The sequence below is a fragment of the Myotis yumanensis genome, unplaced genomic scaffold (assembly GCF_028538775.1).
Source record: "Myotis yumanensis isolate MYYU_CA2020_CCGP unplaced genomic scaffold, mMyoYum1.0.hap1 SCAF_2, whole genome shotgun sequence".
Taxonomy (NCBI): Eukaryota; Metazoa; Chordata; class Mammalia; order Chiroptera; family Vespertilionidae; genus Myotis; species Myotis yumanensis.
In genome coordinates, this window is record NW_027223753.1 from 136,145,659 (window position 1) to 136,160,746 (window position 15,088).

Below are 15,088 nucleotides of genomic sequence, written 5' to 3' on the forward strand. Positions count from 1 at the left end.
GCAGCCAATCAATGATTCTCTCTCATCATTGATGTTTCTATCTCTCTTTCACTCTCCCTTACTCTCTGAAATCAATAAAGATATATTTTTTAAAAATAGAATTATATAAATGATATATATTTTAAAGATATGTAAAATATGGAAATTTACCTATGAAATAAATGTGCAAAAGTGAAGATTTTTTTTAGGCTTTATGTGGTTCTTGGACCCTACAGTCCATGTATAATTTACATAGCTAGAAAATAGATTCTCTTTATTTCTATTTTATAGACATATAGGAGAGGACTCATAAAATTTAGGTGCTATACCTATAAAATTAATTGACCATTGAAGAATTTTAAATAGAAAAGATAGTACCTATATTTGAATTAAAAGTTATTCTGATATACTGCTGCTATAATTGAATTTCTTATATGTTTTGAAAAGATTATATTATTTGATCTTGAATGCTAAATAATTATGAAGCAAAGTGTGATACACTGGTAATGTTGCTCTATGGCATTGTACATTAAACTGAAAATTAACTATAAGATGTATACATATGGAAAAGACATTTTCAAAAATTGTAATAAATTGACATACTTAAATCAATTTATAATTTGTATAATTCACTTGAGAATTTATATTTTTCCATAAAGTGCTATTTAATACAGTATTACACTATAATTCAAAGAACATGAGTGTAGTTTCCAACATGGATAAATTTATTAATGGTAGCTTATTTGTAGTGCATATGATTCGATTAAAGAGTGAATTATCTGAGCACTTTTTCTTATTTACATTATCCATATCTGTTTTAGCTTCTATCACAAACTTTTCTGTTTCTTAGCAATTTCTATAATTATTATTCATGTTTAAGAATATGTTTTAGTCCAATAATGATGCTTTCATTCAACATCTGGAAAGGTTTTTAAATGTAGTTTCTAAAGTAATCATTTCCATAGAAGAACCAAACTTGTCATTCTCACAAATTTAAAAAAAATATTTTATCCTTAAGATAGAAAAGCAACATTCAGACATAAAACACCAAACTTAATACTTGAGTTTTTCTTAGAAATTTAAAGTATATTTGCCATGATCACAGAGAATCAATATTTTTTTCAAATCCTATTCTCACCAGTGACTGGTATATTTGAATGGTTTTCTGAAAATGAATTAGAAAGATATCATGAGTTCATGAATATATTTCTAATTTGAGTTTACTACTGTAGAGTTTTTACATACTTTATTGAACTGACATCTGTATTTCCTTTCTCGCTAGGAGAAAAGAAAAACCCTAGTTATCAATGACACCAACATAATTATTCATTTGCTTTATCCCTTAATATATAGACACTGGTTCTGAATTACAACTCCAATACCACCATCAATAATATCCTCACTAAAAATAATTTAATAATTTTTGCAGATTTTAAAATCTATAAAATATATCCCTTTGAGATGTATGTTAAGTTACTGTGTTTTAAAGTCACTTTAGCCAGGACCGATTTGGCTCAGTGGATAGAGCGTCGGCCTGCGGATTGAAGGGTCCCGGGTTCGATTCCGGTCAAGGACATGTGCCTGGGTTGCGGGCACATCCCCCGTGGGAGATGTGCAGGAGGCAGCTGGTCGATGTTTCTCTCCCATCGATGTTTCTAGCTATCTGTCTCTCTCCCTTCCTCTCTGTAAAAAATCAATAAAACATATAAATAAAAAAATAAATAAATAAAAATAAATAAATAAAGTCACTTTAAGTAGTTCCTCTTGGAATCTCTGCATCCAATTCAATACACAGGTTTCTTTCTTTTATTTTTCTTCTTCTAATTTTTCAAAGTTGCTTTTTTATTGTTGACAGTATTGCAGACATCTCCCCATTTTCCTGCCTTTGCCCCCCCCAACCTGCCCCAGCCCCAAGCCTGCACCACATTATTGTCTGTGTCCATGGGCTATGTATATATGCATATATGTTCTTTGGATAATCTTTGCCGTCCCCCCGAACCACACTCCCCTCTGCCATTTGTCAGTCCACTTCATGTATTCATGCCTCTGGACCTATTTTGTTCACCAGTTTATTTTATTCATTAGATTCCACGTATAAGTGAGATCATGTGATACCTGTCTTTCTCTGGCTTATTTCGCTTAGCAGAATATTTTCCAAGTCCATCAATATTGTCACAAATGGTAAGAGTTCCTTCTTTGTACAGCCACATAGTATTCCATTGTGTAAATGTACCACAGCATTCTTATCCACTCATCAACTGATGGGTGCTTGGGCTGTTTCCAGATTTTAGCTACTGTAAATTGCGCTGCTATGAACATAGGGGTGCATACATTCTTTCTGGTTGGTGTTTCAGGATTCTTAGGATATATTCCCAGAAGTGGGATCACTGGGTCAAATGACACTTCCATTTTTAACTTTTACTGTTTTCCACAGTTGCTGTACCAGTCTGTATTCCCACTAGCAGTATACTAGGGTTCCCTTTTTAAAATGTTAATTTGTTTTCTAACACTTAAAATCATTTACAGGATTCCAAAATAAATCTTTAAAGGGAAGCTGTAGTCAGAGACATTTCGCTTTTAACCCTGTAGCGTCCATCTTATTTTCTTCTCATCCTATAGGGGTAACCGTTGTTATTGTTTTCTATTCCTAGATTTCTCCTTATATTGTATTTTATATATTTTTCTCCACTTAAGTTTTATCACTTAAAAATATATCCTGAAATAATGCCATTGAAGTATTTATAGATAGTCACAATTCCTTTTTACAACATCATAACTCTCTGATGGATCTAGCATGGTTTTTCAAATAGTCTGGTATTGATGGATATTTAAATTGTTTCTAATCATTACAAACAATTGTCAGTGAGTAGGCTTATAAATATATCACTTTGTTTTTGTGCAATGTATCTTTAAGATGAATTCCAAAAAGCCAAAGTATAAATGAACATAGAATTGTCTTCAAATTGTTGAATTTCCCTTTATAAGAGTTGTACCATTATGCATTTTTCCCACCTATGCATTAAAGTCCTTTTCCACCACAGCCTTTTGAACGGAGAACCTGGTATCAGATTTTTGGATTTTTTTGCCAACTTGGTAGATAAGGAATAGTATCTCAGTATATTTAATTTATATTATTCTTTTTATGAATGAGTTTTAACATCTATGTAAGAAGCTTTTAAAATGTAGAAAACTTAAAATGAAAAATATTTTGTTATAAAAAATTTTAAAATATATATAATTTAGGTAAATTTTGGGAGTTTAATACAAGATTACTTTAGGATGAAATTAGATTGTTAAAACAGTGATAAATATAGAGAGAAAAAGACATGATTCTGAAAATAAACTTCAGAAATCAAGGATTTCAATTTTATTCAAATGCAACAGAAACCATGCAAATAATTCTTACATTGATAAGCAATAATTTACTGTAGTTAAGAAGTTTGTGATATAAATTTTTATAAAATATTAACACTTTATAAAGTCCTAAATAGTTTTATAGAGAGGAAGGAAGAGAGAGAGAAACATCCATTTGTTGTTCTATTTATTTATGCATTCATTGGGTGATTCTTGTATTTGCCCTGACCAGGGATGGAATCTGCAACCTTGGCTTAGCAAGGTGATACTCTAGCCCAGTGGTCGGCAAACTGCGGCTCGTGAGCCACATGTGGCTCTTTGGCCCCTTGAGTGTGGCTCTTCCACAAAATACCAACTTCTGCGCATGGGCCACGAAGTTTCAATCACACTGTACGTGTGCACCACAAGATTTAGATTTAATAAAACATAGGAGCCAAGTGTATCACACTTTATGTAGAGCCAAAATCAGTTTAAAGAAAAATGTCCTCCTCTAACAAAACCAAAGACGATGAGTTCTGGTCGTTATTCTTGGACTACTTGAAATTTTCCTATGTTCCCTGATATTATTTCTAAATACATTTTAACTAGAGGCCTGATGCACACAATTCATGCAAGAGTAGGCCTTCCTTCCCCTGGCTGCCAGCACCGGCTTCCTTCTGGCACCCGGGACCCTGGTTTCCCTTGCAGCCCTAGCTTCGTCCAGAAGGTCATCCAGTCTCATTAGCATATTATGCTTTTATGATTATAGATACTTTATTTAGATTGAATAGAGAAGATCGTAAGGCTACTTTGTTAATCTGACACCTATACTTGATGTCCTGCTCATCAAAAATTATGTATTTTGGGAAGAAAAATATTACAGAAAGGATTATGGAATATGATTCCTGCCAATTAATTCTTAGTTATTTTCTTTCATTTCAGCTCCTTCCCTGATAGGTATGGTAAGGAAGGACTGGGCATCCCAAAATAGCATTGCCCTATCATGGCAAGCACCTGCTTTTCCCAATGGAGCCATACTGGACTACGAGATCAAGTACTATGAGAAAGTAGGTCTTATTTGGAGCTTCCTAAAAAGTTACATATACATATATGTGCATATATGTATATACTGAGCATGTTATTATACTATATTATCTCACTTTAAAAACTGTTCTTCTTTGGCCTAACCACATACCTACTATGTTTTTGAATACTCTCTAACTTACTATTGTGCATATAATTTCTTAATTAACTTATCTTGTTTTATGTCAGATTATTAAAGTAGAAGATAACAAGGTCTTTATCTTATTCTAGGGAGTTTTATCATCTAGTAAGAAGTAGTAATTCCTGCAACTTAACAGTTCTGTTGACATAACATTGTTTCTAAATTCACTTGGGAAGAAATAGTAAAATGGAATTATTATAACCTAAAAAGAGTTTGTATAGGTCATATTACTTGCCAATGAATTTAAAGTTACAGCCTTAGCTCGTTTGGCACAGTGGATAGAGCATTGGCCTGCAGACTGAAGGGTTCCGGGTTCGATTCTGGTCAAGGGCACATACCTGGGTTGCAGGCTCCTCCTTTCCTGGGCCTGGTCAGGGTGTGTGCAGGAGGCAACCAATCGATGTGTTTCTCTCACATCGATATTTCCCTGTCTTTCCTTCTCTCTTTCACTCTCTCAAAAAAAAAAAAAAAAAATCAATGAGAAAATATCCTCAAGTGAGGTCCAAAAAAAAAAGTTTCAGTACACTATAATTTGGGAAGGACTATTTAAGGGATATGTGGTAATAGCAGACTTTTAAATTTTTTCTTTACATTCCCAGGTCAGCTGTTTTATTATATAAAAATCTAGCAAAATAAAACTGGTTAATAAGTCTACTGGTGACCTTAATTTTCATATTATCATTTAAAATAGTTCTCAATTACCATATTTTCATGAATTATATACTTACCTTTATTGTTTTCACACTCTTTATGCTCCCCTCCCCAATTCCTCACCATTATGCTAGTGTTGCTATAAATATTACAGCAGACCACATGGTCAACTTTGATAGACTCATTGTGCTACTATGGAATATTGACACAGAGAGCATTGATACAGGGAATATTGATACTGGGAACATTTAATTATACTAATTGTATATCATATTCAATGGTATATTACAAGAAGCATGAACTTGTCACATTTCTCTAACTTACTAGAAGCAAAGAAACATCATTAACAAATTTAGGTCTCCTCTGAAGAAATATGAGGCAAGCAGAGAAACAAAAATATGTTTCTATTCTATTGCTTCTGAGCAAATGTAAGTTTGAGAAAAGGAGAGGTAACTCAGTATCATGGCTGTATTTATTTTGACACTCTAGTAATATCAGCATTAGGTAGTCAGTGAAAACTGTCACTATCATGAATTCACATGGATAATTCATCGTTTAAAAAAGAAGAAATTTACTGAGTTTAAATTGGGTTATAGATTCTGCACATTAGCCATGCCAACATGTGTTGAGATATCTTGTTGGACTATCCTTTCAAATGTTACAACCTGTAGCATGCTGTCACAAGAATATACATATACTAGAGGCCCAGTGCACGAGATTCATGAATTTGGGGGGGCCCTCAGCCCAGCCTGCGCCCTCTCACAGTCTGGGAGCCCTCGGGGATGTCCAACTGATGGCTTAGGCCCACTCCTCCCGGGGAGTGCAGTTGGACATCCTTAGTGCTGCCTCGGAGACAGGAGAGGCTCCCGCCACTGACGCTGCACTCACCAGCCATGAGCCTGGCTTCTGGCTCAGCGGTGCTCCCCCTGTGGGAGCGCACTGACCACCAGAGGGCAGCTCCTGCATTGAGCATCTGCACCCTGGTGGTCAGTGTGCTTCATAGCTACCGGTTGTTCCACTGTTCAGTCAATTTGCATATTACCCTTTTGTTATATAGGATTCTGTTATCTAATTCAATAGATCTTCATGTATTCACAAATTGTGATTATTTAAAAATCAATGCACACACACATATAAGGAACTTTCAGAATGAAAATATTTCTTCACATTTTATAAAGGTTATATTTCATACACAGCAAATCACTCTTATTTTATAGTCATTTCTACTTCATGTTTGAAGATGAAGATAACTTGCAATATTTCCAATTAAGGACAAATTATACAGATTCCATAAAAAGGGAACCACATTCATCCAATCAAGATTTTAGAAATCAATAAGTCTGAAAGGCGGTAATTGACATAATAGTTATGTTTTAATTATGGAATAAATAATATTTCGAAGGAGTTTATTTTGTAAGAAAGTGGCAATGATCTAATGCTAATGGATTGGAAATGAAGTTGGAAGTTAAAGATTTTAAATTTATGACTCTTGTTATGTTTATGGCCAGGAAAAAGTCAATTAATCTCCCTGTGTCTCAGACTTTATATTTACAAAATGAAAATGAAGGTATCAACCATTCTAGTAGGTTGTAAAATTGAATTATAAACAGACTTGAAGATGAAAAGCACACTAAATCAGTATTAAATACTATTTAAATAAGCATTAGGGAAATATTAGGATAAAATATAATATAAAATCAGAACATAATAGTATGGGAATTGTGTACAAACTAATTAAACATATTATATTTTTATATATAAATGCATACTGTAAAAGCAACCAATCAAAGATGTTAGAATATAAAACTTGCGGAGAGAGAGTATAAAATGATTGGCAGCATTGAAACTTTTTCCAACTATTACTTCAAATTCTAACTATACATCTTACATATCTGCATTTATAACATGATTTCGCCTTCCAAGAAAATATTTTTATTAAGCTTATAACTAGGGAAAATTACAATAGCACTCTTAGTTAAAAATAATTTCCTTCTTTATTAGGAACCTAAATATTGTTCAGTAAAAAAAAACAGGAATCAAATAAGTATACCCTGTAGGGTGGGCCAAAAGTTGTGAAGAATGAAACACAGAGTTTATACTTGTATTATTATTTATTTGTGGTTGTATTTTCCATACAAACAACTATAAACCTACTTTTGCAACACTCTATACACCCTACTTTGGGAACACAAATATTCCTCCATATGTGCATTTTTGTGTATGATTTTATGAGTATAGAGAATTCTAAAATGGAATAGGCTGTATGCCATATGTTCTTTCAGGTGTTGCTTATTGGAGTAGAGGGGGATACAGAATGAACGTGAGGAAGGGAAGAGAGAGGGAGGTAGCAGTATAGATAAATATGAATGGATGGGTGGATCCTAAATAGCTTCCATAGTTGCCTTAGATTGAGTTACTCAAAAACAGACCCTGAGGCAGGAATTTGCATACAAGTGATTAAGAAAACTCCCAGGAGAACTGGTAAGAAAATGGAGGAAGCAGGAGTATGAAGGATGATGCCAATCAAACTCAGAGTGACTAAGGGGAGCTCTGGAATCTGATTACATCTCAAGAGTCCATACTATGGAAACAAAGAAGCTGAGATTCCACACTCTGATTCCAATCCATCATTGGCGACAGGCTTTAATGGAAATGTACATGTGGGATGGAAAACAATATCACAGGCACTTCTGGTTCTCTGTAGTGGCTCCAGTAGTTCAAATGTAGGTCTCCAAAGAAGGTGGCAGTTACAGCTTTTCAAAGCAAAACTCAGAATCTGGGCGATGGAAGCAGGAATAAGTAAAGGTGATTCATGGGGACCTGGTGGCCCACCAACTGTCAATTAGGGTACCTCAATGCTCAGAGAACTATGAGAGAATCTTAATTCTCAGCTCATTATAATATTCACATTCTACTCGGTTTTCTTTTTCTTTTTTAATATATTTTTATTGATGTCAGAGAGGAAGGGAGAGGGAGAGAGAGCTAGAAACATCAATGATGAGACAGATACATTGATCGGCTGCCTTCTGCATGCCCCTATTGTGGATCAAGCTCACAACCCAGGCATGTGCCCTGACCAGAATCAAATCATGACCTCCTGGTGCATAGTTTATGTTCAACCACTGAGCAACACTGGCCAGGCCTACTCAGCTTTCAATATTGGTGCCTCAGGCTTTAATTTGTGTTATTTAAACCTTCCATTTCCTTTTACTCAAAGTTACACTATGTTGCAAACCCATAAGTAACCCACAAATAAGCAATATTTACACCATTCTCTGAGGACTTAAGCTGTTTTATTAAGTTCTCATTGTGTTAAGAACATTATTCTGTAAATCAGAAAGTAACTCACTTAGAATGTGAAGTGTCTCTAAATATCTGAGGTCAAACTACATACTGTTATTACCAGTGACTTTTGCTCATAGAATATGTAATATTAGAAGAAGGCACTGCCCTGGGTGTTCAAAAATTTGAGTTTTGCTCAAACTTTACCTTTCTTAGTCCTGTTTTCTTATCAATAAAATCAGGGTCCAGAAAGGTAAACTCTTACAGTTCTGTTTCCAAATGCTAATATGTTTGGTCTATACAGTAATATAGATAAGTTATCCTGTCTTTCAAATAACTATTTTTTCATTTATATCTACTGAAATTAAATACATAAACACATATTTTTGAAAATACTTTCCCACAGTGAACAGTGTTCTTCACATTATAATTATATATAAAAGTTAAGAGCCTGCTGTCACTATCGTGTGTGTGTGTGTGTGTGTGTGTGTGTGTTAAGAAGGATATTGGGTCATAAGTAATTAGATATTCTCCATTCAGTTAATTACATCCCCCCAATTCTTAGATATTTTTTTCATACTGAAAAAGTATTTCAGCCCTCGCCAGTTTGGCTCAGTGGATAGAGCGTCGGCCTGCGGACTGAAAGGTCCCAGGTTCAATTCAGGTTAGGGCACATGCCCAGGTTGCAGGCTTGATTCCCAGTAGAGGGCATGCAGAAGGCAGCCAATCAATGATTCTCTCTCAAAATTGATATTTCTATCTCTCCCTCTCTCTTCCTCCCTGAAATCAATAAAAATATTTTTTAAGGTATTTCATTTTTTAAAACTCAAATGAATGTAGTTTGAATATGAAAAGGGACTAAAATAACAAAGAAAGCCAAGTATAAGTTACCCCCCAAAAAATTATACTTAATGTTTCCGTTCAAACTATGCTTTTCTCCAAAGCAGAGCCTACTTGTAATGAGAGTACTGTTTAAAAAACTGAGAGCAATTTAGGTGATACAAACAAACTGCATTTAACACTTTCAAGAAGTAGACAGTCTCCTTTTGGAGAACCACAAAATGTGGCAGGTGGCAGGATGCTTTTATAGGGTCAACAATAAAGCATAAGGAAGAGAAAAACAGAAAACATCTGATTGGCTGGGGCCAAGGAGTCAAACCTGTTTGGGGTGAGAAGGAACAGGAAAGTATAGAGCCCAGAGTTGGCTTGGTGTTTGGGGACTGGCTGGCTGGATATACTGTGGTTCTGGTCAAGGGGAGTACTTACAGGGACATGAAAGTTATGTAAGTTTTGGTTTGCTGACATGGCACCCAGGTAGGAACCGCTCCATCTGGAGCTTAGAAATTTATTTCAACAGAACTAAGACATCTGCTTTCAACTCTCAGTCTTCCCCTTCAAAATGTTGCAAACCCTATTTCAGTTACAAAATACCAAAAATCCCGCCGATAAAACATACCTTTCTCTTATCTATCTTTCCCCCTGCTCTTTACCCTTTTGTTCACATTCTTAACTTTTGCTCTTTTTCCCTCTGTCCATGGCACTCTATCTCTTGCTTCTTTCTCCTTTTACTATATTTATCAAATTAGCCTTGATCAGAGTCATTTTTGTGTGTATCTGACTCCACAATTTTGTGAGCCCTGAAGAATGGGGAACCCGTCTTGTTCTCTTTGTCACCCACGCTGTCCAGTGCCTAACACAGCAAATTCTAGAGAAATCAGTGAAGTCCTCTGTTTGTTAAGAACTCATTCACAATTGAGAAAAGTCACCAGCCACTGTAAAGTGATCCTTAGAGGCTTAAGAAAGAAAGAGAGAGAGAGAGAGAGAGAGAGAAAGACGAAAGAAAGAAAGAAAGAAAGAAAGAAAGAAAGAAAGAAAGAAAGAAAGAAAGAAAGGAAGGAAGGAAGGAAGGAAGGAAGGAAGGAAGGAAGGAAGGAAGGAAGGAAGGAAGGAAGGAAGGAAGGAAGGAAGGGAGAAAGAAAGAAAGGGAAAACCTCCAGGACTTCCTATTTCTACCTGTTCATAAGAAAGATACTTTCCATCATCTGTTAATAATTAGAATGGAAGCTATGAGGACAGGGATTCCTTTTGTCCATTTTCATATCCCCAGTGCTCAGAAAGACACATAGCCAATAATCCACAGGCAGTAGTTGGCCAGGTACTTTTAAAAACATTTTGCATTGATGAAATAATTTGATCCTAATAACCCTTTTTCTACAGATGAGGAAACTAAGGAAGCTAAGTAACTTTGCCAAAATCACACAGCCAGTAAGTGCTTGTTAACACCGGCCTTAGTACTTACAATCGGACTTCTCAGAAAAGTCGGTGCTTTCTGCTGATGCAGGTGTTCCGGGCTCCCTGAGGCCAAACACTTCATTACTCTCTAATGCCCATTTTGCATCTGTAAAATGTCAGCAATAAAACATACCTATCTCACCAGGGTGTTGTTGTAGCTTCACTAATTACCAACTGGTAGCTCATTTTGAAACATGAACCCCCCGTAACACTCCATTATTCTTATATCCAGTATTTAAAGACACTGTGACTGGTAAAGTCTTTTCCTTAAAGTTCTCTTGTTAATTCTCATCACAGTCAGCAGTTTTTAGATTTTTGTACAAGAAAACTCATCATGAGAAAGGAAGCATTCTTATATCCAAGGTGGTCACAAATTACCTATATAAAACACTGAATTGAAGTAACTGCTATTGTTTCACTTAGTCCACCAATTACAGTATAAGGTATCTATGAGTTTAAATAAAAATATATAATTTTATGTTATGAGAACAGTGTATTATTTAAAAAGATGAGATTTGTGGGAAGCTTTTCATTATGAGAAATATTTTCATGATTCAGGGATGATTTTAAAAGTAGCCTCTTTTAAAAATATGATTTTTATTGATTTCCAAGAAGAAGGGAGAAAGAGAGAGAGCTAAAAACATCAATGATGAGAGAGAATCATTGATCATCTGCTTCCTACACACCCCCTGCTGGGGATCGAGCCCAAAATCCGGGCATGTGCCCTGACCAGAATCGAACGTGACCTCCTGGTTCATAGATCAATACTCAACCACTGAACCACACAGGCTAGGCTAAAGTAGACTCTTTTAAGGGAAGGTTGAATTCATGGTGTCTTCTATGAAAGTCACATACTTCTCAATGTCAAGTGAAAGGAATTGTAGAGACAGGACAGGCAGTTAGGGAAAAGGAGGGTCTATGGGAGAGGGATGCATATGTGTAGGGCAGAGACAGCTTGGAGCTGCCAGAATGTTTATCTTACTTTCACAGAGGACAAAGGAATGTGACAAGATAAGGGGAAGAGAAGAGGGGGGCACCGGGTGAGGTTTGAACTTTGAAACTGATACCCTGCAGGAAAGTAGCCAATTAGGACAGTTCAGTGGTCATAAATTAAGGAAGAGTCCAATTAGAAAGAGTCATAACGAGACAAAGAGCTCCAAGCATTTATAAATCCAGAAACAAAAAGATTCAGAGAATTAGGTTTTTCCCCGTTTAGAGAGAGAGCAGGTTTTTCCCCATTTGGGGAGTTTGTATACACTTGTAATAAAATTCCAAACTGTTGCTTAAAATCTTTTCGTCCTCAAATTTTATTGTTCAAACTTCATATGACAAGAACACACAAGGAGAGTCCACTCGCCCCAATTCCAAGTAACACAATAATGCACAATAAGTCTCTTTCTTCCTTCACTCCTGGCTTATTCTACTTTCTTAAGTTTTTCCCCAGATAACAATCCAATGATACTACTAATTTTTTTAAAGGTATGTAATCCGTAAATCTGCATCTTTACTTGATAAAAAATATACGATGCAGTTATCCTATCTAATAAAAGAGAAACATGGTAATTAGCCGTACCTCCACTACCCTTCCCATTGGCTAATCAGCATATCCTTATGCAAATTAACAGCCAGCCAGCAGACGCGAACAGGGAGGCTTGCTTGCTCCAGTGACGGAGGAAGCCAGGTTCCCCACCTGCTGCTGCCGGCCTCTGAGCTTGTAGTTTGAAACATTGTTACAAATATAGAAGCTAAACAAAACCCCAGAAACCTGCTTTAGTCAGCTGGGCTTCAGCCAGCAGGATGGAAACATTGTTTCAAATACAGAAGGTAAACAAAGGCCAGAAACCTGCTTTCAGCAGCGGAGGCCTCATAGCTGGAGCCTAGCCTCAGAGTTAAAGCTGGCCCAGAATAAAAAAAAAAGGAAAAAAGGAGAGGTTGGGAGCTTCAGTCACCCGCCAGCCTGAAAACGGCCCTCAGCCCCTCACCCAGACTGGCCAGGCACCCCAGTGGGGACCCCCACCCTGATCCAGGATACCCTTCAGGGCAAACCAGCAGGCCCCCACCCGTGCACCAGGCCTCTATCCTATATAGTAAAAGGGTAATATGCCTTCCGGCACTGGGATCAGCGGAGCCGCGAAGCCTCCCAGCACCGGGATCAGCGTGACAGGGGGCAGGGCCAAACCCCCTGATCGCCCTGTGGCTCTGTGTGTGACAGGGGGCGGGGCCACAACCTCCCTATCTGCCCTGCTTTGTTCGTGACAGGGGAAGGCGCCCCAAGCCCCTGATCAGCCCTGCTCTGTGCCTGATAGGGGGGAGCTCCCCAAACCCCTGATCGCCCTGCGGCTCTGTGTGTGACAGGGGGCGGGGCCACAACCTCCCTATCTGCCCTGCTTTGTTCATGACAGGGGAAGGCGCCCCAAGCCCCTGATCAGCCCTGCTCTGTGCCTGATAGGGGGGAGCTCCCCAAACCCCTGATCGCCCTGTGGCTCTGTGTGTGATAGGGGGCGGGGCCACAACCTCCCTATCCACCCTGCTTTGTTCGTGACAGGGTGCAGCACCCCAACCCCCTAATCGGCCCTGTGGCTCTGTGTGTGTGACAAAGTGCGGTGCCCCAACTTCCCCCCCCTCAAGGGCCCTGCTCTGTGTGTGACGGGATAGAGCCATAACCTACCCATCGGCCCTGCCCTGAGTGTGACAGGGTGCTGTGCCCCAACCCCCTGATCCGCTCTGCTCTGTGGGTGATAGAGGGCAGCACCCCAACCCCCTGATCGGCCCTGCTCTGTGCATGACAGGGGGTGGCACCACAACCTCCCCATCGACCCTGCCTTGAGTGTGACAGGGGGCGGTGCCCCAACCCCCCAATTGGCTCTACCCTGAGTGTGACTAGGGGTGGCATTGCAACCTCCTGATCCGCCCTGCTCTGTGCATGACAGGGGGCAGCACCCCAACTCCCCAATCGGCCCTGCTCTAGCCCGACCAGGGGCTGCACCTAGGGATTGGGCCTGCCCTCTGCCACGCGGGAGCAGGCCTAAGCCAGCAGGTCATTATCTCCCAAGGGGTCCCAAACTGCGAGAGGGCACAGGCCTGGCTGAGGGACCACCCCTCCCCGGATTGCACAAATTTTTGTGCACCAGGCCTCTAGTTTTTCTTATAAAGTGGTTAATATGCAGTCCTCATTTTCTTTTATTGGACAGCTGTCCCTCAGTAGCCTAGGGTGATTGCTTTCAGGAACCCCATCAGATACCAGACCCCTCAGGTGCTGAAGTTCCTTATATAAAACTAGAGGCCTAGTGCACGGATTCGTGCATCAGTGAAGTCCCTTGGCTTGGCCTGCACTCTCTCACAGTCTGGGACCCCTCAGGGAATGTCAGACTGCCAGTTTCAGCCTGATCCCTGAAGGTCAGGCCAAGGGACCTCACCAGTGCATGAATCCATGCACCAGGCCTCTAGTATGCATATAAGATCTTTGGTTAATCTCTTCCCACCTTGCCTCTGAGATTCATCAGTCTGTTTCATGTTTCCATGCCTGTGTATTGAGCATCTGCCTCCTGGTGGTCAGTGCTCGTCACAGATACCAGTCGAACTGTCACTTAGGCATATAGAGAGAGAGACTAGAGGTCTGGGGGGGGGGGGGGAGGGGGTTTCCTTCAGTCTGGCCTGCCCCCTCTACAATCTGGGATCCCTCAGGGGGCAGTCAGACATCACTCTTGCAATTCAGGACTGCTGGCTCCTAACTGTTCACCTGCTTGCCTGCCTAATTACCCCTAACCACTCTGCCTGCCTGCCTGCCTGATTGCCCCTAACTGCCCTCCCCTGCCAGCCTGATTGCCCCTAACTGCCCTCCCATGCCTCCCTGATCGCCCCTAACTGCCTCTGCCTTGGCTCCGCCACCATGGCTTTTCCTGGAAGGACGTCGGAAGGATGTCCCAAAGATGCTTGGTCTAATTAGCATATTACCCTTTTATTAGTATAGATGGGGTGGTATTTGCATATAACCTATGCACAATCTCCTTTATACTTTAAATTACCTCTAGATTACTTATAATACCTAATACAAAGTAAATGCTATGTAAATAGTTGTTAGACTGTATTGTTCATGGAATAATGACAAGAAAAAAATTCCGTACATGTTCAGTTCAGACACAACATTCATAGGCCTAAGGACATAGTACATACTAGCAACAATGTAATTTTTTATCAAATACTTTTGATCTATGGTTGGTTGAATCTGAGGATGCAGAACCCACAGATACAGGTTGACTGTGTTTCCTTCACTAAGGTGTTGGCCCAAGGGAAGAAGAAAATTTTCTCCACACTTCCAGGATTGCT

The 15,088-nt window shown here is 38.9% G+C and overlaps 1 protein-coding gene across 4 annotated transcripts in view; it reads left to right on the forward strand.

Annotated features, from left to right (window-relative positions):
* The window catches only part of EPHA6 (EPH receptor A6), a 945,921-nt gene that overhangs the window by 560,850 nt on the left and 369,983 nt on the right, over positions 1–15,088 (forward strand). For all 4 annotated transcript variants that reach the window (XM_070406043.1, XM_070406044.1, XM_070406045.1 and 1 more), the window contains one exon: positions 4,255–4,379. In XM_070406043.1, the coding sequence (XP_070262144.1) occupies positions 4,255–4,379 (125 nt within the window). The remainder of the gene's footprint in view (positions 1–4,254; positions 4,380–15,088) is intronic.